The 26,766-nt window shown below is 46.0% G+C and overlaps 3 protein-coding genes across 9 annotated transcripts in view; 1 reads left to right on the top strand and 2 right to left on the bottom strand.

The window, feature by feature from the left end:
* Bphl (biphenyl hydrolase like) overlaps positions 1–8,587 on the top strand; it is a 36,256-nt gene extending 27,669 nt beyond the window's left edge. For all 7 annotated transcript variants that reach the window (XR_015640885.1, XR_015640887.1, XR_015640886.1 and 4 more), the window contains 1 exon segment: positions 8,195–8,587. Coding sequence is in view for 4 of the 7 variants with exons in the window: in XM_087591028.1 (XP_087447154.1) it covers positions 8,195–8,282 (88 nt within the window). In the remaining 3 variants the exon portion in view is untranslated.
* A 230-nt stretch (positions 8,588–8,817) lies between these two features.
* Positions 8,818–12,687, bottom strand: Tubb2a (tubulin, beta 2A class IIa). Its single transcript, NM_001109119.1, is given in 4 exon segments — positions 8,818–10,066; positions 10,816–10,926; positions 11,177–11,285; positions 12,554–12,687. Coding segments are annotated over 4 exon segments (1,338 nt in total). The 5' UTR covers positions 12,611–12,687; the 3' UTR covers positions 8,818–9,005.
* A 9,381-nt stretch (positions 12,688–22,068) lies between these two features.
* Tubb2al1 (tubulin, beta 2A class IIa like 1) lies at positions 22,069–26,185 on the bottom strand. Its single transcript, XM_087591832.1, has 3 exons — positions 25,887–26,185; positions 23,427–23,566; positions 22,069–23,176 (listed from the first exon to the last, which is right to left on the bottom strand). The coding sequence occupies exons 1-3, from the start codon at positions 25,898–25,900 to the stop codon at positions 22,926–22,928; spliced, it is 405 nt and encodes a 134-aa protein (XP_087447958.1). The 5' UTR covers positions 25,901–26,185; the 3' UTR covers positions 22,069–22,925.
* Between the last annotated feature and the right edge of the window lie 581 nt (positions 26,186–26,766).

Raw genomic sequence — 26,766 nt, 5'->3', positions numbered from 1 at the left:
CAGTGCGAATAAACATGGAGGACTTTTACAAAAAATTAGAAGTCCATAATAAATACAACATTTTCAAACTTGACTTTTATAATATTATAAAAATATAAGCCGTGTTTATGGCACAAAATTCAAACAGCTCATTATCCTATTAATCTCCCAGATGTTCTCTGTGTACCTATGCAATGAGAATTTTGCTTTCTTTAAAAACACATAAGTATTATAAGAATGTGTTTTCATTTTAATCCCAAATGTGGGATATGGGGCGCTTCAGACTGTCCACATCAGCTGACTGTGATTTGTCCCATGCTCTAACAAGAGCATGATTTTGCCAGCTGAAGATAGTTTCTGAGAGTGTGTGACATTTGGAATTCTGGGGCTCCTCAGAGGATATATAAATGCTAGGGCTCAAGAGATGGGGCTGTTTGGCCAGCTGGTAGTTGGATGTGCTTTGTCAAGCAGTTATGTGCAAAGAGATGAAAAGAGGAAATTAAATAACCTGATGGCAAGATCAACTTGCCCTAAGGACCTTGATACCCCTAATCATCAGGCAGTAGTCAAATGATTTTTTTGCCCCCCTTTCCCTATACTTTTTTCCCTACTACCTAGTGTTAGGGGGTTGGAAGGGCAGAAGAAGAGGGGTGAGGAAGGGTGGAAGAAAGAAAGAACCCACAAATAGCCACAACTCCAGTTACATGCCTCATTTTCTGTATTTTATATTAATTTTATACATTTAGAGTGAGCAATGTGATGTTTCCACATAACATTTTGTATTTTAACGATATTTTACTTATACTTCACTACAAATGTAGGGAAAATAGTTCCATTTTGTAGATGAGAATTCAAGGCAGGTTGACATTAAACAGTGCTTCAAGCCATGTAGTTGGATTTTCCTAAAACAGAGCTTTTTTTTCACCATAGCACAACTGCCTCTTATGAACATTCCATTAGAGAGAAGCTAGATGGCCTAGTTACTTGTTTTCTGCTTCAGAAATGACTAGTTTCCCTACCCTGACCCTCATTATAAATGCATAGACTTCCCTTAAAAAGCAAAGTTCATTAAACATCTGTCTCTAAAATAGTTTGGCCTAGGAATTCTGTTCCAAACCTATCTCCTAGCAACAGAATACATCAATATTGAAGAAAAATGTGCCCTTCCTGTACATTTGCTGGAAAATCATTTTCTTACATCACTATCCTTTGGAACTGACGGGTTGGAGGAAAAATGTTATTAGCAACAGTTCTCTAAAAACAGTCTGTATTTTCCACTCCTTTTGCTGAAAGAGCCTTTTATGTTGGGTGGCAACCTATAAGACCACTGCAGGTTTCTTTGGGATCCCAAAGAAAGACAGCAGCTCAGAGAGCAGCTAACCCCTGCTGTGCATCTGCTGTGAGGCAGGACAGTAGCACACCTTGCCAGACGTGCCTTTAGCTACGGTTAAAAGCATAATCTGTGCTCACCAGGTTTTTACCAAGAAATACTTGCTGTGTATGAGTCACACCATTGGCGCTTTTGCTGCCTTGGAAGGAGACCAGCCTCCAGCTTTGCCAATCTGTCTCCTTCCCTTCTTTTTTCTCTCTTCACAGGAGAGGAATCATAGTCTCACAAAAGCAAAAGAGGCCTTTGTTTTAAGGTTTTGGTTTTAGACAGCTGCATTTCTCCCCCAGAAGCTCTTGTGTAAAACCAGTGGTGAGAGCTGTTCTGACTGCAGCAGTGAGGTGAACAGACCCTGTCTTTGGAGTCTTCCTGCCTAGCCAGGCCTCCCTCCTGGCTTACAGACTTCTCGCCAGTCTTGTCTGCCAGCTCTGGGTGGACACTTCCCATTACAGCCAGCCCTAGTAGCTATCAGGAAATCTTCTCAAGCGTTAATTGGCACCCATCATACTCTAGAGCTGGTGTGAAGAGGCTCTTGGAGGTAGCCGAGCTGGACTGACTGGAGGGAATGTGAGTGCACAGCAAGGTCAAGGCTCTGTGCTGTGAACCAGCTAGCTTGGCTGCCTCAGGGAAGTTAGAGTGTCTGCCTCAGCTGTCCTCTAAGAAAGACTTTCAACTCTGCAGTAATATCAGAGCATCCCATGCAACCATAGGCTTTCCCTGTTCAGTTCAGAGTTCACTAATCTACATGTAGTTCTCAATGCTTTATTAAGAATCAGGGTCTGGGGCTGGAGAGATGGCTCAGAGGTTAAGAGCACTGACTGCTCTTCCAGAGGTCCTGAGTTCAAATCCCAGCAACCACATGGTGGCTCACAGTCTGGGATATGATGCCCTCTTCTGGTGTGTCTGAAGACAGCTACAGTGTACATATATATATATATATATATATATATATATATATATATATATATATAATAAACCTATATTTAAAAAAAAAAGAATCAGGGTCTGTAGCATAGGAGATGATTTCGCTCAGCTGTAGCATGTAAGCATGTTTAAGGTAGGCTAGGCTAAGCTGCGATGTTTGGCAATATAGATATACTAGGTGCACTTCTTGTTGGTTTGGGTTTTTTTGCTTTGTTTTGTTTTTGGCTTTTTTTTTTTTTTTTTTTTTTTTTTGTCTTTTCCACACAAGGTTTCTCTGTGAAGCCTTAGCCATCTTGGAGCTTTCTCTATAGACCAGGCTGGCCTTGAACCCAGAAATCCGCCTGTCTCTGCCTCCCTGAGGGCTGGGATGAAAGATGTGCACCACCACTGCCCAGTAGCTGCATTTTTCATTTACGGTACTTTATATTCATTTTTGTCTACATTGCTGGGGATAAGGTCAGGACATTCTGCCCCTAAGCATCACCCCCAGCCTCAATATTGTCAACATACAGCGGCTTTATGAAGACATGACTCCATTACAACACAAACATCAATCTTCTCCAGTTCTAGAGTCCAGGATGGGGCTGTTGACAGAGTCCTTGCTCCCCAGCTCACAGACAGTCTTTCCTCTGATCCTGTGACCCACTTTCCCTTTCTTTATAGGGTCACTAGTCACAGCAGATCAGGACATGACCATATTTTGAACTAAGTCACTCTTAGAGATACTGAGATTTCAGCATATGACGGGGATGGAGATCATTCCATAAGTGTTTTTGAGGAGGCTTCAGATCTCAGGCATTAACAGAAGCCAGAATCTGCATTTCAGCTCCAGTGGCAAACCTCCATGCCCCTTCCTCCCTTCCTGCCCGTCCAGTATACTTATCCTTCACATCACAGCTCAGCATCTCCCCCTCAGGGAAGCTTCCTTACCCCCATGATCACATGGTTCCTTATTCATACCTTTTAAACAGCTCTCGGCATGTGATTTGATCTTTATCCCGTTGAATAGCTCTCTCAGATCTAATCTAGCGTATTTTAAAGGTTGGGGGAGGGAGAATGTGGAAAGGGAAGAAGGCAGAAAGCATGTGCAAAGCAGGAGCAGTAGGCACTCAAGGGTCAGACTCTGCAGGGGCCCAGCTGCATGGTCAGGCAGGCCTTGGAGCCCAGCAAGCAGGAGAGAAGAGGGGTAAAATCAATGTTTACAGAATGACATTGCAGGGTTGTTTCAGCCAGGGGGAAAAACTAATGGAGAAATCTCTGGAAATGAAAGGGTACTGAATAGCATTTGTGACCTTGGGATTAAGAGCAATGGAGTGCCATTTGACTGTGCCCTCAAGCATTGCACATGACATCTCTAGTTTTGTTTTTTTTTTTTCTGGTGTGTAAAACGTAGGTGCCAGGTAGCTTTTCAACCTGACCTTCAACAGATTGAACCAGCTCTACTCACACTAGGGAGGGCAATAATAACCTTACTCAGCCCGTGGATTCAGGTTTTAATGTCATCCCCAAACACACTCAGGCACAACTGCAATCACATCTAGTTAAATACCTGAGTATCCCGAGACCCAGTCAAATTGATGTGTGATATTAATCCTATGGGGAAGGGCTAAGGGGCACATGCCTCCCTCTAGAGTTCTTGATCTTGAGGTGGCTTTCCTGGAGGTTATGTTAGTGGAGTGATGTGACAGGAGTGGCCATCTAGGTAGGTGGTGGGCTAGTTGCTGCCTTCTTGTCTGGGTCACTGAAGGGTGGGAAGCCCTCTTTCTGCTGCGTCCTTGGCTCTCCAAGTCTAGCCATCAGTGTGAGATGCCCAGGCCTCCTGGAGCAGTGTGAATTGGAGCATGAAGATGGAGCCGATTCACACTAGAAACTGAAAAGACCAGGATCCTGGAGGAGGGAGAGGCTGATGGAAGGCACCTGCTTGCACACCACATCTTGCTGGGAGTTTCCATCCCCAACCCCCACGCTATGATGACTACTCTGTAAATGCATGGCTTTTCTATGCTCAGCCTAGCTATGAAACAATGACATGGAGACCTGGTATATTTATTAATAAGCTTCTGGCACTGTAGCTGGGCAGGATTCTCATCTATTCTAACCTGACCATCCTGGCCTGGCCTATTTCCCAGCAACTTTCCAGCCATGTGGTATTACGTGCCATTTTAGTCTCCCTCTGGCTGCTCCTGCTCTCCACCGGTCTTCTCTGTTCTCTCCTGGCAATTCATTTCTCCACTCTCTCCTCCTCCTCCTTTCCCCCCCAGGACCTCTTCACTGGGATCGGAAGCCCCGGCCCCTTCTTTCCTGCCCAGCCATTGACTGATCAGCTCTGTATTAACCAACCAGAGGTGATGGCAAACAATTTTTATACAACATTGAGACAGGAGATGCTTGACAATGCCAACATCCAACCAGATCTCTGAACACAGGCATAAAACATTCCCCAACACCTGTCCCCTAGCGGTAGTCAGCTAGAGCCCTGCAATGTTAACTTCAACTAGAAATCCCCAGGGCTGAGGCCATTTTGACTCAAAAGGACCAGAGTCTGACCCTGTCCAGGCAAATCTTAAACACATTTTCTTAAGGGAAAAAATCTTCCAACTGGAGGTTTTATGTCAGTCAGTAAATATAAATAAACTGTGCTCCCTGAGTCAGAATATTTATGCCAAGCTCAGTTAGAATTTCACAAAGTATAATACATAACAAAACAATAGCAGATACCAATGAAATGCCTACAGACTAGTGCATATGCCTTACATGCAATCTTTCTTTTGGTTTCCAGCATAGTCTCAGGAGTACCATTACTACCGCCATTTTTCAGGTGAAGAATGGTGGCTGAGTGGTGGGGGAGGGGAGCTGTAGCTGTCAGTGCAGAGGTCATACTACTTCCATAAAGCCCCTCCCCCACTGATGACCTCTATAATGTATGTCCTTCTTGCACTGCAGTTGGTAGCCCCAGCCACATCCCTGGCATCTCGGAAGGTTTGTCCTCCACACACCACAGTAGCTAATTAACCCTGCAGACCTAATGGAAGTGCTCCATCCAGAGTGGGTAGGGGTCACTGCAGTGATTTAACTTATCTTTTCATGCATGAGCTGTGATTATTAGACTTAGGAAAAGAAACTTCCCTTTGAGTTGTCTGCCCCACCCACCCCATGTCTCGTAGGGCAAAGTCTGGGGGCAGTGGCTTCTCGCTTCACCAGTTGGAAGAAATGTGTAGTTCTCACACCTTACTATTTTCTTAGGGCTTTCTCAAAAGCATAATCAAAAAAGAAAATATTCCTTTTCTGAATAGGGAATCTGTTATAGCCAGCCAGGTTTGCATAGCTTTGAAGCTGTGCCTTTGAGGGAAGGGTGTAACCTGCTGCCGTTCACCTTCGTGATGGACAAGAGCCCCTCACAGAGAACCAGCCGCTCATTTCCAGAGAAAGCAGAAGCTCACATGCTCTTCCTGGCCATAGGTTCATAAGATACTGAGAATATTGTCATGTTCATTCAGAGCAAAGATGCTAGAGCGTGTTCATTAGGTCCCACCACTATCGGACAGCGCTCGCAGCTTCATTTGAAAGCCGAGAACAGCAAGAATGAGGACAAAATGGTAATATGACAAGATTGGCAGCATCCCATGCGCCATGACCAAGAGGGGCTAAGTCAGCAGAGCTCAGATGACCACTGGGTGTATCCCACCTTAACAGGCTCCCCAAGAGCTCTAGAATCTTTTTCTAAAGACTCCACATGCTACAGGACCTCTGTCTTACAAATAGGAACCATGTAGAGCCCCTTCACTGGCATCTGAGCCATGTGTTTAGGCTTTCCTACTGGTTTTCCTGGAGAATGTGACTGAAAGCCACTCAGTGAGGCATGTGTATCCTTTTATTGTCTGGGTAAGAACTGGGTCAGCAGCAGAGTAGCTTCCTGGCCAAGTGTTTATGCCTGGCTGTTCTGGTCCTGTTCCCAAGAGGATTCACAGCAGGCTCCACTCAGTGTGAAGGGAGGATTTGTGCTAAGAAACAGCATCAAGGAGAATAATTTTCTTTATATTTCCATCTGTCCATCCACCCATCCACCTATTCATTTATCCATCCATCCATCCATCACTGTTCGTCCGCTGTCCACCCATGCATCCACTAATACACCCATCTGACATCTAAGGTAGTTCTCTCATAGTTTTAATACTTTCCCAAGATCTAGAGATGTAGAAACACTGTAGGCTTCATCAGGCTTCACTGCAAAGCTTTAAAAAAGGGGTTTGCAGCTGTTTTTATTGGAAACACACAGGTTGTAGAAACAGGGCAGAACTGGTGGCAGCTGAGTTGGATGTACTTCAGGATGGTCAGGTCAGGGTTTCCTGGCTTCTGAACCCAGCTTAATTAAGATACATGGTCATAGTCTGTCCTATACTTGTCCTTCTATTACCTCAGCATCCTGGGAAGCTGAGTCTTTTCTGTGTCCTAAAACCGGCAGCTCTGAGTATCCCTGCAGTCCCATTCCTAGGTGGTACAGCTGGATTATCTTTGGGGCTGGAATAACTTATCCCTTTATTTTCTTAAAGATTTGTCTATTTTTATTCATAGGAGCACACTGCAGCTGTCTTCAGACATACACTAGAAGAGGGCATCGGGTCCCACTACAGATGGTTGTGAGCCACCATGTGGTTGCTGGGAATTGAACTCAGGACCTCTGGAAAAGCAGTCAGTGGTCTTAACTACTGAGCCATCTCTCCAGCCCAACTTATCCCTTATAAGAATCACATTTTAAACCTAAATGTTCTGGGTTATCATTACTAAGCATTATTAATGTTACAGCAGCCCCCTAAAAGGGACCAAAAGTGTGTATTCCCTTTACATTTTAGCCTTAGTTGTCCCATCCCTGTTATTGGCACAGCAGAGTTGCAAGACACACAGCCTCTCCTGAGGAGGGCTGCCTTCCCCCAGAGTCCTCCCACTGAACTGCTGAGAGCATTAGCCTTCCTGCTAAGAGGTCAGAGAACTACAGAATGTAGTCATTGGAATTTTGCTCCAGACTAATGCCTTTGACACCCAGTTGTCACTGTAGACAGCACGACTTGAACTGGGGCTTGGCCACCTAAAAAGCTTTGTTTAAACTTTATTTTTACACTTTAGAAGCTACTAAATAGATTTTTAAATTGTATTTATTGTATGAAAGATTGCAAATCAATCCCCTTTGACTAAGATCACATTAAATAGGAAAAAAAAAAGCCTTTTCGGGACAGAGGGGACCACCAAAGACATCATGTGACAGCTGCAAAAGTAGTTCTGCCCACACAGCTGCTGAGCCCCAACACCCACCCAAAATTCCTAAGGCGTTTTCCCTTCTGTCTGCTGACTGCAATCAGTCTTCTTTGTCCTGTACTCTGAGAATGACAAGATGCCTTGGAATCTTGCATGGAGGCTGCTGCTGCCTTAGAACTCCTATTTGGCCTGCCCACTATCACCATACAGATACCACCCCCTCCCACCCCAATAAGAACTCACCTGTGCAACTCAGTGAATTCTGACCATCTCTTATTTTTCCATCTTTTCTTTTGAAGAATTAGGGGTGACAGTCCATCACTGTCACCCCTATTACTTTTCAGTCATTTTCTCATTAGTCTTTTAAAATACAAATTGGCTAAAAATATATTTCTCAAGTAATTACCAGATCGCATTCTTCACTGTCTTTCAGTCAAACCATTTATGTAACTGATGTGATTCCAAACATATTGCCCGTGTTCAGTGAAGACCTTATGGTTTACCTCCGGGGTGGTCAGAACCTCCAAGGGGGTTCGCCCTGACATTCATGTTCTTGGAAACTTTATTTGGTTCTGAAAGATCCTCATCAAAGGCTGAAGAGGGGAAAGCATTTTTAATTTACACCACTGACGAAAAGCTTGCTTTGTTTCATAGGTTGCACCTGATGCCAGAGGGCAAGCATAACCTACACTTGCGCTTTGCGGATGAATTCAACAGGTTGGTAGAAGACTTTCTACAGTGAGAGCAGGAAACCTCTGGTGTCTAGGAGATTCTGTATTGAAGGACCATGTCATTGCCTGTTACCTGGATGCTCGCAAACACCTTCCCTCGCTTTTCACCTCAGTTCACAGACAGGCCTACCAGGCTTACTGCCTTCCCTGCAATGGGACTCTACACAAGCCGGGAAAATAGCAAACCCAAATCAGGTTGTAGCTTCAATAGCTGCAAAAAACATGAACATTAGCATTTTTAACACTAACTTTCTATCATTGTCTTCAAAGTAAATTCTTACCATGATTTGTTTTCAAATACATTTTATGGAAAACATTTGCAGTGTTTCTGTTTGCTATTTTAGGACTTCTTAAATATAGAACATACTTTTATTGCCTGAGAGTTAAAAGCTTTAGTCTTAGTCCTTGATTTGACAGGTTCACTGGAATGCTAACCATTAAAACATTAAGCATAAGTCCCACAATGCTATTACACCCTGAAGATTTGTATTTCAGAAAAAAAAAAAAAAAAAAAAAAGGTGTCGACGAGAAAAGGGCCACAGATCTTATACACATGCTTTTTTATTCATATAGATTTCTGAGACAATACTGTAATCTTGAAAGGAGGTTCACACTATTACATCAACAGTGAATTTCAGACAGAGGCAAACTGAGCACCATAATTTACAAATAGAAAGACCATGCTGGAGGACAACAGAAGTTCACTAAGGGTGCACAATGTATCCGAGAAGTTCTTAAGCCTCATCCTCGCCCTCCTCCTCCTCGAACTCGCCCTGCTCATCAGCCGTGGCATCCTGGTACTGCTGGTACTCAGACACCAGGTCATTCATGTTGCTCTCTGCCTCGGTGAACTCCATCTCGTCCATGCCCTCGCCCGTGTACCAGTGCAGGAAAGCCTTGCGCCTGAACATGGCAGTGAACTGCTCCGAGATGCGCTTGAACAGCTCCTGGATGGCGGTGCTGTTGCCAATGAAGGTGGCTGACATCTTGAGGCCACGAGGAGGGATGTCACACACGGCCGTCTTCACATTGTTGGGGATCCACTCCACGAAGTAGCTGCTGTTCTTGTTCTGCACGTTGAGCATCTGCTCATCCACCTCCTTCATGGACATGCGGCCCCGGAAAATGGCGGCTACGGTCAGGTAGCGGCCATGGCGTGGGTCGCAGGCAGCCATCATGTTCTTGGAGTCGAACATCTGCTGGGTGAGCTCGGGCACTGTCAGGGCTCGGTACTGCTGGCTGCCCCTGCTGGTCAGAGGTGCGAAGCCTGGCATGAAGAAGTGCAGGCGCGGGAAGGGCACCATGTTCACAGCCAGCTTGCGCAGGTCTGCGTTCAGCTGGCCAGGGAAGCGCAGGCAGGTGGTCACTCCACTCATGGTGGCTGACACCAGGTGGTTGAGATCGCCATAGGTGGGCGTGGTCAGCTTCAGGGTGCGGAAGCAGATGTCATACAGAGCCTCATTGTCAATGGAATAGGTTTCATCTGTGTTCTCTACCAGCTGGTGCACGGAGAGGGTGGCATTATAGGGCTCCACCACAGTGTCAGAGACCTTGGGTGAGGGCATGACGCTGAAGGTGTTCATGATGCGGTCTGGGTACTCTTCTCTGATCTTGCTGATGAGCAGGGTCCCCATGCCTGAGCCAGTGCCTCCCCCCAGTGAGTGGGTCAGCTGGAAGCCCTGGAGACAGTCACAGCTTTCTGACTCCTTCCTCACCACATCCAGGACAGAGTCCACCAGCTCGGCACCCTCTGTGTAGTGGCCCTTTGCCCAGTTATTTCCTGCACCACTCTGACCTGAAAAAGAGAATATTAGTCACTTAGGAATCCAGGGTGGTGTCCTTGGACTATAAAAGAAAGTGGAAAACATGGGGAGGAAGAGGACACATCTTTTTTTTTTTTTTTCTTTCGGAGCTGGGGACCGAACCCAGGGCCTTGTGCTCGCTAGGCAAGCCCTCTACCGCTAAGCTAAATCCCCAACCCTAAATAACTTTTTTTTTCTTTTCTTTTTTTTTTCGGAGCTGGGGACTGAACCCAGGGCCTTGCGCTTCCTAGGCAAGCGCTCTACCACTGAGCTAAATCCCCAACCCCAAGAGGACACATCTTAACAATTTTCAGTAACTTCTAAAGTTATGCACAGAGCGCATTCTGTAAATACCCTTAATTAGCTATAATTAAAGAGGCGGGGAAGACAGCTCTAAACATTTGGGCTACATCTTGGTCACTGAAGTGGTTACCTGGCATCAGTGATCCTTTGAAATCTCCTACAGCCTATGATGCCCTTGGAAGGCTTTTATCGTTTCCAATGCCCCACCCCCAGAGGCTGCTCCTCCTAGGGCCTTTCACAGCCTCCACAGACCCACACACCCCTCTGAGCTGTCAAGAGTGACCACAGACATGATCTTGTCAGCTGCATAGGTTAGGCCAGGACTTGCGGTCCCTGGGACACAGGCTCAGCTGGATGCTGCACACAGAACTGTAAAGCCCACGGCTGCTAGGAAGGGAATGAGTCAGCTGGGCAGCTCTCCTAGAGCATGACGACATACCGAACACAAAGTTGTCTGGCCTGAAGATCTGGCCGAATGGTCCCGACCTCACTGAGTCCATGGTGCCTGGCTCCAGGTCCACTAGGATGGCCCGAGGTACATATTTGTTGCCTGTGGGGACAAGAGCTGACTTACAACTGGGCTTGGGAAAGGAGATGGATGGAGCAGAAGAAGTCATTGCAGAAATCCCAGCATTGAGACAAAGGAGGAAAAAGAAAATGGAGACACAAAGCATACAGAGGTCCTCAGGAACAGCAACGTGGTTTTTTTTTTAAATGAGTGTGCAAAAAAGCATTTCCTTGTCTGCATGCTGCTTCCTCTGCCACAGTGTGGAAAGCAAGACTGACATCCAAACCCTTACCAGCAGCTTCATTGTAGTACACATTGATTCTCTCCAGCTGCAAGTCACTGTCGCCATGGTAGCTGCCAGTGGGGTCGATGCCATGCTCATCGCTTATCACCTCCCAAAACTGAAACGAAGGCAATCGCATCACACTTAGACTGTCACCCAGAAAGGTCTTGGTCAGACAGCAGGCAAGAGCCTAGTGTGCTGCTGGCCTCCATGTATTTGGGCAGCAGCAGCTGCTGCAGAGGTCTTGGGAATGCGCAGTGCATCGCCATATTATGACCACAGATGCAGGGTGCAGGGGGAGCCTGGAGAAGGAAGTGGGCACAGCAGATCTCCCAGAACTGCAGAGGCAGCTGCTTTCTATCACTCCAGGCAAGGCTGAATGTTACACATACAGCCTGATGGATGGGAATGGCAGAAGGGAAGATCAGGTGCCCCACCCCCTGTGCCTCCAGGGATCAATGGCTGCTGGCACAGACTCCATGACAGCTTTCAACAGCCCGGTTTTATACCACTGACCTACATATTGGCTTCGGGTATTGACCCTGACTAGGAAATGTTCGGGGATGGGCAGTAAAATCCTGAGAGGGCATCTGGCAGCCCCGGAAAAAGCTGGCCTCCCTCAGGATGCAGCCTGCATTGTGACTTGGCAGCAGGAAAAGGGAGTGGGGAGGTTGGGTGGGCAATATGGCGGTGTTGAAAGAGACCACGTCCTTGTACAGGAACCTGCCCACACCCATGTTTAATGCTCATTGCTGTCTCCCCGCTGCCATCAGGTCTCTCAGCCCCCATTCCGAGTCTCACAGAGGAGAAAGACGACCATTGCGTTTTAAGTTACATCTAGGCGAGCCCTAGTAAGAGAATTTGTCTAACACCCTCGTCTGTTGGCCCAAAGACAAGCCTCTGTAACATCTGTCAACCCAATGACACTGCATTTTTTTGATTCAAATGATAGACAAAATATACGTATACAAATTACATTTGACATGAGATTTTTCAATACATGGAGTGACACCCCAACCCAAATTTCAGAGACGAAAACACCCAGAGTAATGTCATTTGCACCCTGCAGAAGGGCTGTGTCCCAAAGCAATGTAATGGACCTTAATTTAAGACACCCTGTCGCACCCATCGTGGCAGATTAGTCGGCTTTCAGGACCCGCTTTTAGGACCCGGTCCGCCCAGTAGCCAGCGAAGGAATGCGACACCAGCACCAGCACAGGCTCCTCTGGAACCCCTAGGTCCGGCTTGCCTCCACCCCCCACTCCCTACCCCTCACCCTCTACCCCTCACCCTCCACCCCTCACTCCCCACCCCACCCCCACACAACCTTGGGACCCCGACCCGAGGGGGCGACCTCATCCATTTCCTCCCTAGGGGTGCTCCCACCTTAGCGCCGATCTGGTTGCCGCATTGGCCCGCCTGGATGTGCACGATCTCGCGCATGGTGTTGGCTGTAGAAGAGGTGAAGGCTCTTGCCCTAGGAGCAGTGCGTGGACCGAGGGCTAAGGAGAGCAAAAGACCAGTCGCCTTCCCCCAGCTCCACCTTTTATACCCGGGGACCGCCCAGCCCCGCTGACGTCACGGGGGCAGAGCCGAGGGGCGGCGCTGCGGGGACTGCGGCACCGCGAGAGGGAGCCGGGGCGCGGTGCGAGGTGCAGGGCACCCGGCTGTATGCAGCGTCCCAGGGTTACTACGCCCCTCGGCCCGTCCTGCTGGCTTCCCCTCAACGTCCACCTGAGCTGTTTGTCTACTGTGGATACCTTTAGGTTACACTCTGGTTCCGCTCCCACCCTGCTCACTTCCCACCACGCCGGGGACTCGAGATTGGGCTCCTGCCTCCCCAGATAGCAGGACAGGTGTGGCCTCGCTCTTGGATATGGAGCCCAAAACTGAAAACGTATCTCTATTAGATGTCCTTTCTGAAAAGGAATGCCAGCATCCTGGGCAGGGGCTTGAACTGCAGCCCGGTTCTCTTTGAAGTCTGGGTGATAATCGAGGGCGAGTTGAAAGCCAGGCGCGGTGCGGCTTGGGAGGAGGAGGGGAGGGTTGAGAAAGGGTCTGGACTGTTTCGAGGACAAGGATGCGCTCTACAGGTAGATTGCAGGGTATGGGGAGGAAGAGTGTCCTTTGCTCTGGACTCTTGGATCCTAAAAGCCCCTTAAAAGTTGAAATTTCTGCTCTCGGCACAGGCACGTGTTGGAGCGAGAGAGCCAGGGAGGAAAGAGGAGATGTGAGAGAGAAACCATGGTTTTCATGGGCTGGGTAAGTTAGCCAAAGAACCCCACTGACAAAAGGTCACAGGGATCATGTTTTGGACAGTGTTTAAAATATATTTTTAATGACTCACTTTTTTCACTTTTAAAAATGTGATTACCAGGAAAACATAAAAACACTGTTGCAGCCCACATTCGGGGTTCACATACATTCTGTTGGCTAGTACTGTCCTACAGTAGGCATCATCACTACCCTGATTCCTCCCCTTGAAAAAGCAAGGTTTAAAATCTGATCAGCTACAAAGGGAGGAAGCCAAAGAACTTGCAATGTTTCTATTAGCAGAAACCCTGGGTGAGTCTCAAAGGCTTGGCACTAGGACTGGACCACCAGGAGTTACTCTTGGTTGGTCTGGCACAGTGGAGAGGTAAACAGGAGCTTCCTCCACCTTTTCCTCTTGGGAGCCAGTTTCTTCAAACATTACATAATTATAGGTGCCTTGGAGCTGGCTTTGTGAACAGGAAATGAGAAGGTGTATATGAAAGCCGGTTGAGTTTATGGAGTGAAAATGCCTCCATAAAGTCCAAGGCGATGCTGTTGTAAATGTGGGATCTTGTTTGCCATGTTAATATTGGGTCATTTGCTGAGGCAGGAGCCACAAGCCAGTCACTCGTGATTAAGCCCCAGTGAAGTTACATCATCATGGGCTCTGCTTCAGGGAACCAGACCTCCAGGCAGGCTGTGCTGGTACCTCCTCAGATGGGGATGGATGTCCTAAATGTTCTTCTTTCTCCTACCCATCCCCAAGCTGTTGGGTCCCCACTGATAGCTTGTCCAACTGATCCTCTTCCCAGGGACAAGGCTGGGCCTCCAGCTTCTCCCCTACTTTGCCTCCAGCTCCACATCTTGGCTCTTCATGATTAGCTAGAACCTTTCAGAACCTGTGCAGAAATGGCCCTTCTTTGGAGAATGTCACTGATTATGGCATTGCACAAAAGTTCCCTGAAACAGTTGCCTACTGCCCTTTGTTGCTTCATTCATAATGGAAGTTTAAGACCAAGAGGAAGAGAGGATATGATCCTGGGGGTGTGAGGGTTCCTAGCAGGCAGAGAGTAGTGACATTTTTCTACTGTTTCCTAGCTGGCTCCTCCAGCAACCACGCTCACCTTTGAGCCTACCTCACCAGATGAAAATACTGTGCTGAAGGACAAGCAGCACCCATGTGCTCTGACACAGAGTGACCCTAAAGTAAGTGAACAGTGACTGTTGCTCAGGGCAGACAATAGCTTCTGAAGGCCTTCTGCTTTGGGCCTTGTCCCGAGTGAGCCTGCATCCACCATCCGGCGTCCAGCCTTGATATCTATTAATTTATAGCCAGAGTCACAGATTTCAAACAATGCCTGCCCTGCCCAAAGTGACTCATCTGAGGGCTGGGTCTGCTTTCTTCTCTCTCCAGTATGAATATTCAAACTTCATCATACTATCACAAAGCAAGGCTGCTTTGTGGAGCTCCGGTGCATGACAGGAGGGGATGAGCCAAGTTAACACTCCCTATCCCGGCTCTAGAACAGGTCTCTGAAATGTTTTGGGGGGGAGGGGGAGAATAGCCCCTCTCTCCTTTTATCTGTCTTTCTTGTCTAAAAGGAGCAGTTCTGCTGGCTATTGGACAGGATGGATGGCAAAGGACAACAGTGTCCTCCAACCATAGGCCATTTCCTGCTTTAGAATCGCTGTTACTAACAGTGTCTGTCCCCTAAGGCATTGCAGAATAGCAATGACAAAATTAGAACTAGAAGGTGGACGATGACATGGACTCCGGTCTCTCACTCTGCCCGGTTTCTCACTTTGCCTTTATCAGGCTCCCCCAGGAAGGGTCTTCATGAGAAAGCTTTGGTGAACTATGTTCTGTGGGCACATCACATGTTAGATGCAACCATGACGGATGTTCCTTCTATAGGTGACAGACATTCTTGAGACAGATTGATCAGTCCCCTTACAAGGGTCCTAAAATTCTGAAAACATTAGATTCAGCATTAACCCCATCAAATGTATTCACTTTGTACCTGATAACAATAGAGAGAGTAAAGTGTGTAGTGATAGTTTTCAAGCACCTCCAAGGATGTGTCAGGCCATTGGTGACGGGAGAGGCACCTCCAGGCTTCTAGAGCTCTGTTGAGCTCTAACCCCATAAATACACGCACATTATGTACATGTCTTGGTTATAAATTTAAAAATTTGATGGCTCAGCAAATAAAGATGTTTGCCATACAAACTGAGTTCATTCCCTGGATCCCTGATAAACGTGGGCAGAGAGAACTGACTTCACAAAATGTTCTCCTTTGATTTCCACATGTGTGTGAGTGCACTTGGGCACATGTGCAAATACGCACACAAAATACTTGTATTTTAAAATTTAGAAAGTAAAAAGAGGTCTAATGTATCCACTCATCTCTAGTTGTGTGTGTTTCACTATTGATATTTGACGGTAATATCGTCCTTTTCCTCTACTTGTGGGATGAGATGTTTTCCTTTTGAATGTAATTTTAGCATCTTTGCCTTTGTAATTAAGAACAAATACTAGGGGCTGGAGGAATGGCTCAGCAGTTAAGAGCACTGACTACTCTTCCAGAGGTCCTGAGTTTAATTCCCAGCAACCACATGGTGGCTCACAACCATCTGTAATGGGATCGGATGCCCTCTTCTGCAGTGTCTGAAGACAGCAGGAGTGTGTGTATATATATATATATATATATATATATATATATATATATATATATATATATATATATGTAAATAAATCTTTAAAAAAAACAAATACCATCTTCTTACTCTTTGACTTAAATGCAACGTCACAAAGTCTCAGACACATGCAATCCCACACCCCACACTGCTGTCATTCTCTCCATCACCTGGGCCATACTGCATCCTCTGAATGGATTGTTTCATATAGCCAAGGCTGTTTTGTGAGAGGGGAAGAATCCCCCCAACCCCATTCCCTGACTGGTAAGAGCACAGGCCATAGAGGCTGAGTGAATGCAAATCTCAAACACCTAACCTCTTCTTACCCACTTCCTCATCTGTGAAATGGGAATAATATTACCAGCCCTCTGCATATGGTCATTCACCTAACTATATTTAAGGAGTTAAAAATATTTGCAATAAATGCTTCTGATTGTTGTCATTGTCTGAACAGTACAATATGACACACATAGTAAATACAGCATGATGGGCATAATGTCAGGCATTGTTAGCAATCTAGAAATAATGTTCAGTCCATAGGAGGCTGTGCATAGGCTATGCAGATTCAATATTGTCTTATAGAAGAGACTTGAAGCATCTATGGATCTGGGCTATCTCCATGAACACTGAGGAAAATCGTACCTCCCTGGGGCTGTTACGAAGACTGAAACAGACTAATGTGTGACAACACTTACAATACCACCTGCCACATGATAATATTAGTTACATAAATCTAAGCTATTACAGCTGGTATAATCATATCCTATATCCCCTTCTCCCTCTCTCTGCCCTCTTCTCTCCCTCTCCCACTCAAGGAGCTTACATTTCTTATTATTCTTGCCACAGTGCCAAAATATCAGATAAAATAAGATGGGGAGGGTTTATTTGGGCTTCTGGCTGCCGAAGGTCCCATGTGTGTTCACTCTGTCTCATATACTCCCTTATAAATCACAATCAACTTATGTTCAGTGCCATAGTTTGCATTTTCCATTTCCCCCAAATGTTCTTGTGTTAAAGGCTTGCTCCCTAACGTCTAATCCTATAAGAGGTGGTGGAACCTTTAAGAAGTGGGATTTAGTAGAAGGAAGTTAAGTCGCTGAGAGAGTGCCCTAGAGGGGGATACTGGGACTGGAGTCCCACCTCCCCTTTCTCTTTCCATTCTTAGCCTCCATTCACACACTTTCTGTCACCGTCAGTTTCCACACTAGTGTACATGTCTAGCTCTGGCCCACAGAGCCAATCAACCAGTCATGAACCGAATTGCTGAAACTCTGAGCCAAGTGGAACTTCCCTTCTTATACCCCTTTTTTTTAAAGTTCTTTTTTTTTTTCAGAGCTGAGGACCGAACCCAGGGCCTTGCGCTTGCTAGGCAAGTGCTCTACCACTGAGCTAAATCCCCAACCCTATACCCTTTTTTTAATCTAGGGTATTTTGTCACAGTGACAGAAAGCTGACTGAAACTTTCTATGTGATTCTCTAACTCAATACTTCTCAACCTACGGGTCACGACCCTTTGGGGGTTGAATAACCCTTTCACAGGATTAAATATCAGATATCCTGCATATAAGATATTTATTTTACGCTTCATAACAGTAGCAATATTATAGTTATGAAGGGACAACAAAACAGGTCTTATGGTTGGGGGTTACTATAACCTCAGGAACTGTATTAAAGGGTTGCAGCATTAGGCAGGCTAAGACGCACTGCTCTTCTTAACTGAACCCTTTTGATCCTCTGCTCCCCATGCTGATGTGTGCACATCCTCCTCTTACCATCTGTGATGTTTTGCATATGCTTGGTCCAGGGAGTGGCACTATTAGAAGGTGTGACCCTGTTGGAGTAGGTGTGTCCTACTGTGGGGGTAGGCTTTAAGACCTTCATCCTACCTGCCTGGAAGTCAGTCTTCTACTAGCAGCCTTCAGATGAAGATGTAGAACTCTCAGCTCTGTCTGCACCATGCCTGCCTGGATACTGCCATGTTGCTGCCTTAATGACAATGGACTGAACCTCAGAACCTAAAGCCAGCCCCAATTAAATGTTGTCCTCATAAGAGTTGCCTTCGAGGGCTGGAGAGATGGCTCAGTGGTTAAGAGCACCGACTGCTCTTCCAGAGGACCTGAGTTCAAATCCCAGCAACCACATGGTGGCTCACAACCATCTGTAATGGAATCCGATGCCCTCTTCTGGTGTGTCAGAAGACAGCTACAGTGTACTCATATACAAAATAAATAAATAAATCTAAAAAAAAAAAAAAAAAAAGAGTTGCCTTCGCCATGGTGTCTGTTCATAGCAGTAAAACCCTAAGACACCATTCGTACTCCTGGTCCATGGGAACCAGTGGTCTGTAGTTTTAGCTGAGGCATCTTTTGAACGTTCCTCCCTACACAAGTCCCTTGGGTCTGTAGGTCCCCAGGAACCCTCTGCACCATGCAGTAGGGCAGTAGAGGTGACCAGCTCTGTGAGGTACCCAGAACCAGGAGACCTTGTTCCCATAAGCTTTGCAACTTTGTTTCCTTCGTTACCTATTCACAAAACATTGGCTTTCACATCTCACCAAATCTGTTTGCAAAGGGATTTGGGTGGGGCTGAGCAGGGCACCCTCCACCCAGCCAAGCTCCTGTAGAAAGAACACTATTCAGTTCTTCCAGAGTGTTCCTGAGCCCAAGATCTGTTCGTTTTCGCTTTCAAGGCAAATAACAACTTGCGGAGGTTGACATCAATGTTTTCTTCTCTTCTGAAGGGAAGGAAGCCAGTTACTTCAACAGAGCCTAATTTTACCTTTGCAGAAAGCATGCAGGGGAGAGTTTTGCAGCAAATATTTGCAAGCATGAGGGAGACAGCCTGGCTCAGAAATGGCAGCTCTGTGTGCTCCTCCATGTGGGCCTTTCCCAGTCACACTGCTGTATTTCAGAAACAGTCTCTCCTGCCCGGTTCCTACCGTGGTCTATGCTGCTTCTGTAAGAGTATTCTGCATAGGAAACTGTATCCAAGGAACATCAAGGGAAAGTGCTTTCAAAACACCAAGGTATCTCCTTTGGCTAAAAAGGGATGTTGAAACGAAATTGTCAACAGTGTTTATTGGGCCAAGAGCACTTCAGATGTTAAAAAGAAAAAAAAATCCCCTGACTCTGAAACTGGGATCTTCAGAGAAACCCAAATCATTCCTGGTTCTTATGGTCCTCCTTTATCGAAGATAAATCCCAAAAATGCTTGACTAGTTGGCTGGAGTGATCTTTCACATCTGTCACTATAGATGCCTCATTCCCATGTGGGCAAAACAGTCCTAAGCACTATCTTCATATGTCAGATGTAAGGTGAATTTTAAAGTTTATTTTTTCTATAGTTAGCTCCTATGTCTGCATAGGACAACATTCATGAAATCAGCCAATCATGGATGAAATATATCCAAAATTAAGGGAAAGGTGTGTCAGTACTGAGCATGTACAAACAGCTTTCTTGTCATGCTAAACAACTATTTGCATAGCTTTGACACTGTATCAGGGTTTATCAGTAATCTAAAGACAATACATATTAAACGGGAGGAAGTGTGTAGGTTGTATGCAAATATTTGGCCATAATTTTGGCATCCACAGGGATCAATCCCCTTAGATACCAAGAAATAATACTGTTTTCTTAGCCCCAAATGTTGCTTCTAATATAATGCTACCAATATTAAGATGCAGCACATATATATATATATGCATATATATGCATATATATATATATATATTGAACCTATGTGAACTCTCTAAAATTCATTAGCCAGGTCAGCTTTGCCATTTAGCAAAACAACCATAGTGCTTACTAACGAGTGAGCTAATTTATTTACCCCGTGATAAGCTTTATCTGGTTTATTTGGGTCCAAAGACCATGCTGTTTCCAATCTATTGCAGTCCATGTGCATTGGGCAGATTCTAAGATGTCCCCTCTCCAACTGTTCAAATGCTAATCTAGGTACTGCTGAGATGGGTTTTTTAAGCAGTTAGGATTCACATCAGTTGACCTTAAGGATTCCTGAGTAGGCTATCTCTAACGGCCCCTAAAACAAGACTGTTTGTAGATGGTGACAGAAGAGCAGCTCAGTTTGGGCCATCAGGCTCTAGATGCTCTCCTGTTGGCCTGAAAGGAGGAAGTACTATGTCATGGGGAATGGCCAGGCAGCTTCCAGATAGAGAGAGCAGCTTTTGGTCAATAGTCAAGGAGACAAGAAGCCCCTCAGATGAACTGTGTAAAATGAGCTGAGCTTGAGATGACAGTGTAGAACAGGAGGTTCACTTTGGGCGTTCCTCACGGATGGACTCGTTTTCACCGCTGAGTTTCTGCTCCCGACTGTGTGGCTTTCAGCCACTCACTTTGCAATGGCTTATTACCAGGAATAGAGAACTACCATGGCTTTCCTTCAGTACCAATGGGAAAGTGTTACATAAACTTGTAGATATGTGTGATGTGTCTTCTTTCTGTAAAGCCGTTCATATATGCCTTCCACACTCCTTTGTGTACTTTAAATCATCTCTTAGATGAGCCACAGTACCTAAGCAATGTAAACATCATGTGAATAGCTGTTTATGCTGTAGGGCTTACAGAGGGTAACAAGTAAAATGTCTGCGCATGCTCCCTACAGATGCAACTTTTCATTCCAAATAGTTTCTACTTGAGGTTGGGTCACTCTACAGACAGAGGACCTATGGACACTGAGGGATGTTCAGCTTGACTTCACCCATGATGTGGAATGGGAGACTTGACAGGAGATGTTGAGAATGGTCTAGAGCCTAGGATGCCCAAGATGGGTCATGGAGATAGAACCAACGAAGATAAAAGCCAGTACTAGAGTGCAGATGACCGCTTTGGACAGCAAAGGGCTCAACCCAGGGAGTGTGAAAGAGAGACCAGAGAGCATCACGTGAGTCCCCCATGAGAACATGAGAAGTAGACAAGAAAGCATCACATGAATCCCACATGAGAAGTAAATGAGCCGGGTATTTTTTTTTTCCTGGTTCTAACCTGTAACTTCATGGGAATTCTTCCAAAGCAACTCAGCTAGCTGGATAAATGAGCTTTGTGGCCATAGGAATTGTTAAGGTTGCCGCCTTGTTCTAGAATGATAAGGGCCAATGGAGGCAGTCGGCAGGTCTAACTGTACTGCTATAAAAACGTTAGGAAGTCCTTTTGATCTGACAGGTATAATGCTATGTAGGTCATACCTAGTTTCCATGTGTACTTCCAGACCCTGGTGCTCCTAGACTAAATATTTCAACCCCTCCTCAAAGTAGAGCTTCGAATCCCTTCTTCTCCAGGGAGGCCCTAGACTTGGAACATCCCAAAGCTGTTATCACTCCTTTTATGGCCCCCATTTGAAGGGCTGTCATTGGACAGTTCTGACCACATCGGTTACAAGACGGCTTCATTATGCCAGTGCCTCAGCAAAAGCTGTACTGGTGTCTTAATTCCCTCACCCACTTATTTTACTGTTTGTGTCAGCATCACAGGCAGAGCATGACCTCTGCTGGGGACCATCAGCTTTTCCAGACAAAGAATGGCTGACTGCACTGCTGGACAAAGATGCAGGAAGGGCACCGTGTTCACAGCTGATTTGCTGAGGTCTGCATTCAGCTGACCTGAGGAGTATGAGAAGGTGTTCACCCCACTTATGGTGACTGACACCAGGTAGGTGAGGTCATCACAGATGGGTGTGGTCAGCTTCAGTGTACAGACTCAGATGTCACACAGGGCCTTATTGATGATAAGTTATACCTGTGTTCTCCACCAGCTGGTGCCCAGAAAGAGTGGCATTATATGGTCTTATGTTGATGGCTGACACTGTAGGCGAATGTATGATGCCTAAGCTAATGCCACCATCAGTGCCCTCTGTGTAGTGGTCTTTTGCCCAGGAATTTCCTGTGCTGATCTAGCCTGTGAGAAGAAAGAGAATACGAGAGACAACACATAGGAATCCCAGCTTGTGTCATTCAGATCATGAAGGGCAAGGTGGGACTATTCCTGAGATACCTTGGAAAATCTTTTAGGCATACTTTTGTTTCCAAAGGTAAAATTTCCACAGCTTAACGACCCTCAAAAAGGCTGAGATCCAGAGTGTTGGGGAAATGTTGATGGCCGTTACTAAGCTACAGTCGAAGGGAGTGAAAACCCTGCTGTGCTGTTACTATAGAAACAACAATGTTCTGTACATATCTGGAGGCTGAGAGAATTGTGATATTTCACCACATGGAAATATCTGAGGTGAAAATGCTTAGGCCAGTTTTAAGCATCACACAACGTGTACCTATGTCGGATATGGTATGGTACCTCATTACGTCCTCAACTGTTCCAGGTTTATAGATTGGTTTAAAAACTAAAATCACCTTTGCAAGACTGGCGGGGGGAGGGGAGCCTAGAATCAAGGCAAGGAGCTGAGTGTGGTGGCACATGCCCCATAAGGCCAGTACTTACAGGCAAGAGGGTCATCCTGGGGTATATGAGACTGTCTCAAACAAAGGATGAACTTGAGAAAGGAGCTGCTTAGGGAAATAAGCACAGAGAGCGTTCTGTAAATACCCTTAATTAGCTATAATTAAAGAGGCGGGGAAGACAGCTCTAAACATTTGGGCTACATCTTGGTCACTGAAGTGGTTACCTAGCATCAGTGGTCCTTTGAAATCCCCTGCAGCCTATGATGCCTTTGGAAGGCTTTCATCCTTTCCACCCCTCCACCCCTCCCCCCCCCAGGCTGCTCCTCCTAGAGGCCTTTCACAGCCTCCACAGACCCACACTCCCCTCTGAGCTGTCAAGAGTGACCACAGACATGATCTTGTCAGCTGCATAGGTTAGGCCAGGACTTGCGGTCCCTGGGACACAGGCTCAGCTGGATGCTGCACACAGAACTGTAAAGCCCACGGCTGCTAGGAAGGGAATGAGTCAGCTGGGCAGCTCTCCTAGAGCATGACGACATACCGAACACAAAGTTGTCTGGCCTGAAGATCTGGCCGAATGGTCCCGACCTCACTGAGTCCATGGTGCCTGGCTCCAGGTCCACTAGGATGGCCCGAGGTACATATTTGTTGCCTGTGGGGACAAGAGCTGACTTACAACTGGGCTTGGGAAAGGAGATGGATGGAGCAGAAGAAGTCATTGCAGAAATCCCAGCATTGAGACAAAGGAGGAAAAAGAAAATGGAGACACAAAGCATACAGAGGTCCTCAGGAACAGCAACGTGGTTTTTTTTTTAAATGAGTGTGCAAAAAAGCATTTCCTTGTCTGCATGCTGCTTCCTCTGCCACAGTGTGGAAAGCAAGACTGACATCCAAACCCTTACCAGCAGCTTCATTGTAGTACACATTGATTCTCTCCAGCTGCAAGTCACTGTCGCCATGGTAGCTGCCAGTGGGGTCGATGCCATGCTCATCGCTTATCACCTCCCAAAACTGAAACAAAGGCAATCGCATCACACTTAGACTGTCACCCAGAAAGGTCTTGGTCAGACAGCAGGCAAGAGCCTAGTGTGCTGCTGGCCTCCATGTATTTGGGCAGCAGCAGCTGCTGCAGAGGTCTTGGGAATGCGCAGTGCATCGCCATATTATGACCACAGATGCAGGGTGCAGGGGGAGCCTGGAGAAGGAAGTGGGCACAGCAGATCTCCCAGAACTGCAGAGGCAGCTGCTTTCTATCCCTCCAGGCAAGGGTAGATTTCTGTAACTTGGGGATTAAAGGCTCCTAACACAGACCCAATCCCTCACTGAGCTAGCTACATGGGTTTATATCTGTCATACATTCTGGCCTCTGGTCCTAATCATGGAAGAATGGACGAATTTGGAGAGAAGGAGCCTCAGAAGGAACAGTGCAGCCGAGGAGGAAGCTGGCTATTATCTGGATGCAGCTTCTATTGTGAACATCAAACAGGAAAAGAGTGGGGGGAGACATTTTTGTATCATGCCCACCCACATCCATACTATGCCTGATACAAACTCCCATGGTGCCTGGAGTCATAGAGCTACCTAGTGCCACTTGCTGTCTCATAAGGAGAAGCGAGACTATCATGTTACATATTATGTCATCACGCTTCGACCAGGCCCATGTGAACAGAATTTATTTAAGGCCCTCATTGGCATGATGTTACTACCAAAACCCAGATCCAGACGTACATTTAAAGTCAACTGCAATAAAGAAATTCTCTAGGCTCAGTAATCTGTAAGCATCCAAAATCAAACAGTTGTGAAGTTTGTTTACTGGAAATGATTTACAGAAAGTGTGCGTATCGGGGAGCTGGGTGGCAAACTGGTGGGGATAATCGTATAGCAAAATCGGGTCACCTACATGGGAACCAAGTTCTTTCCAGCCAGCACATTCTGTGGGAGCTGTTCAGACAGACAGAATGCACCTGAGCGCCTGGATGCACAGCAAAATTCAAAAGCTGAGAAGCCTGGTGAAGTGTGGTGGATCTAAAGCCATGGGTAGGAAGCAGGTAACGCAAGCAGTAGCTTCTCTTCGTTGTTTCAGCCCCTCTAACCCCCAATCTAATATTAAATGAGATTAGCAATGGAATGAAACTCGTTGCCAAGGTGAGGTTTGACCATTTCCAGTTCTGTCTGCTTTATGGTTTAAGCTGTGAACTCTCCGCTCTCTGCTCATTTTGACATGCCTGTCTGCGGTTGCCATACCTTCCCACAAATGATGGTGACAAAGTCTTATTCCTCTGGAACCACAAACCCAAAGAAACCCTTCTTTCTATAAGTTGCCTCAGTCATGGTGTTTTATCATGGCAACAGAAAAGTAATTAAAGTAGCTGAGTTAGGTCTTGCCATTCAGATAAGCTCTCAACTTGTGAAAAGGGAATGTAAGGTATTTTCCCATCCTATCAAGTAGGTTAAGAACCTGCTTCCAATGTTATTCAAGGGGCCAAAGGCCCAGCTCAAGCAGGCAACAGAACTTGGCAATGTCATTCCCATGGTTTTAGCTTTAGAATCATGAGGGATGAACGCTAAAGGGATTGTGGAATCTTCCTCTGTGGTTCCAGAGAGTGACAGGGGCCTGGCAACATGTAGCAGGGAGTCTCTGTATAAAGACCCTGCGAGGATAGGAGGACTCTGGAAAGCTGTTTCCTGAAGCTGTGGACATGTAGCCTGGGCTATGTCAGAGACCCCAAGCTGTTGTTGATGCTTGAGCCTGAGATATCTGCCAAAGAGAGCTGTGTACAAGGAGTGGAACAAGACCAAGAGAAAGATGCATATTACAAAGCAGAAAGGCTAGAGGGTAGAGCCTTATCCCAAATGGTGTTTTGCTGGGGCACACAGGTGAAAGGATGTTTGGCTATAGCAGACACGTGAAAGGACTCTTGATAAAGGAGTATAAATATAACCCCACAGACAGTGCTGAGCTTTGATTTGCTCTGCCTCACAATTCCCTAAAGACACACGTGTATTGGTTTGACTAACAAAGTGTCGTTGAGCTCAACTTGCAGTAATGCTGCCACTGAAAGAAACTCGCTCGTGAGGTTCCTGCGGCAACTTGCCACTTCAGTGGCCACCTCAAGCCAGTCGGTGAGCCTGGTAGTTTCTTCAGGACTGAACTACAGCTGCCCGATGTCTACTTGCTGAAAGGACTGGACTGTAACTGCTGGTTCATGCCTGGTGTCTGCCTGCTTAGAGGACTAGTGTGCAGCTGCTGAATTGTATTTAGCGTTTGCTACGGGACTGAACTGCTGCCAAAGAAGATCAAGCCAAGAACTGTGGCTGAACAGGTCCTCTTCCCCGCTACCCTAATAACATTTCTCTCCCACTACCTATGCTCCATGGTGGGCTAGAGGAGAGTTTGAACCCTTTAATACCCTTTAACTACTTTAATAAGAATAGGTTGCAAAAAATTTATGCCTACAATATGTGCTTTGCTTTTTTTTTTTTTTAAAGGCTACAAGTAGCTGTCTTTCAGAAGAGACTGAACTTTTAAACAATGTTGAAACTACATAAGATTATCTGGACTTTGAAGACAGACAAAATGTATTTTGCATTACAATATGGCCATGAACCTATGAGGACCAGGTGATGAAATGTTGTGGTTTGAACAGAATGTCCCCATTTGCTTATGTATTTGAATACTTGATGGTCAGTTGGTGACACTATATAGGGGGGCTTAAGAAAGTGTGACCTTGTTGAAGTATGTCACTGAAGGAAGGGATTGGAAGTTTAAAGCAATGGTTCTCAACCTTTCTTAAGCTGTGTCCCTTCAATACCATTCCTCATGTTGTGATAACCACCAACATACAATTATTTTTGTTGCTATACTTGATAAAATGACTTCATAACTATAATGTGTTACTGTTAAGAATCATAATATAGGGCTGGAGAGATGGCTCAGTGGTTAAGAGCATTGACTGCTCTTCCAGAGGTTCTAAGTTTAAATCCCAACAACCACATGGTGGCTCACAACCATATGTAATGAGATCTGATGCCTTCTTCTGGTATGTCTGATGACAGCTACAATGAATTATATATATAAATAAATAAATCTTTTTTAAAAATAAAGAATCATAATATAAAATTCTTTATTTTCTAATGGTCTTTGGTGACCCCTTCTAAAGGGTCATTCAACCTCCAGCCCACAGGTTGGGAACATCTAGTCTGAAAGCCTTCTGCCAATTCTAGTTTTCCCCCTGCTTTGTA

Source organism: Rattus norvegicus, chromosome 17 (assembly GCF_021556685.1).
Source record: "Rattus norvegicus strain SHRSP/BbbUtx chromosome 17, alternate assembly SHRSP_T2T, whole genome shotgun sequence".
In the NCBI taxonomy this organism is placed as follows: Eukaryota; Metazoa; Chordata; class Mammalia; order Rodentia; family Muridae; genus Rattus; species Rattus norvegicus.
Note: the sequence above shows the minus strand (reverse complement) of the source record. Positions and strands in the feature narration are given on the sequence as shown.

Excerpts from the sequence above, each read along its gene's own strand:
- Tubb2al1 (XM_087591832.1), bottom strand. Across the intron at positions 23,177-23,426 it reads GTACTACAATGAAGCTGCTG|GCAACAAATATGTACCTCGG; the intron begins GTAAGGGTTTGG and ends TTGTCCCCACAG.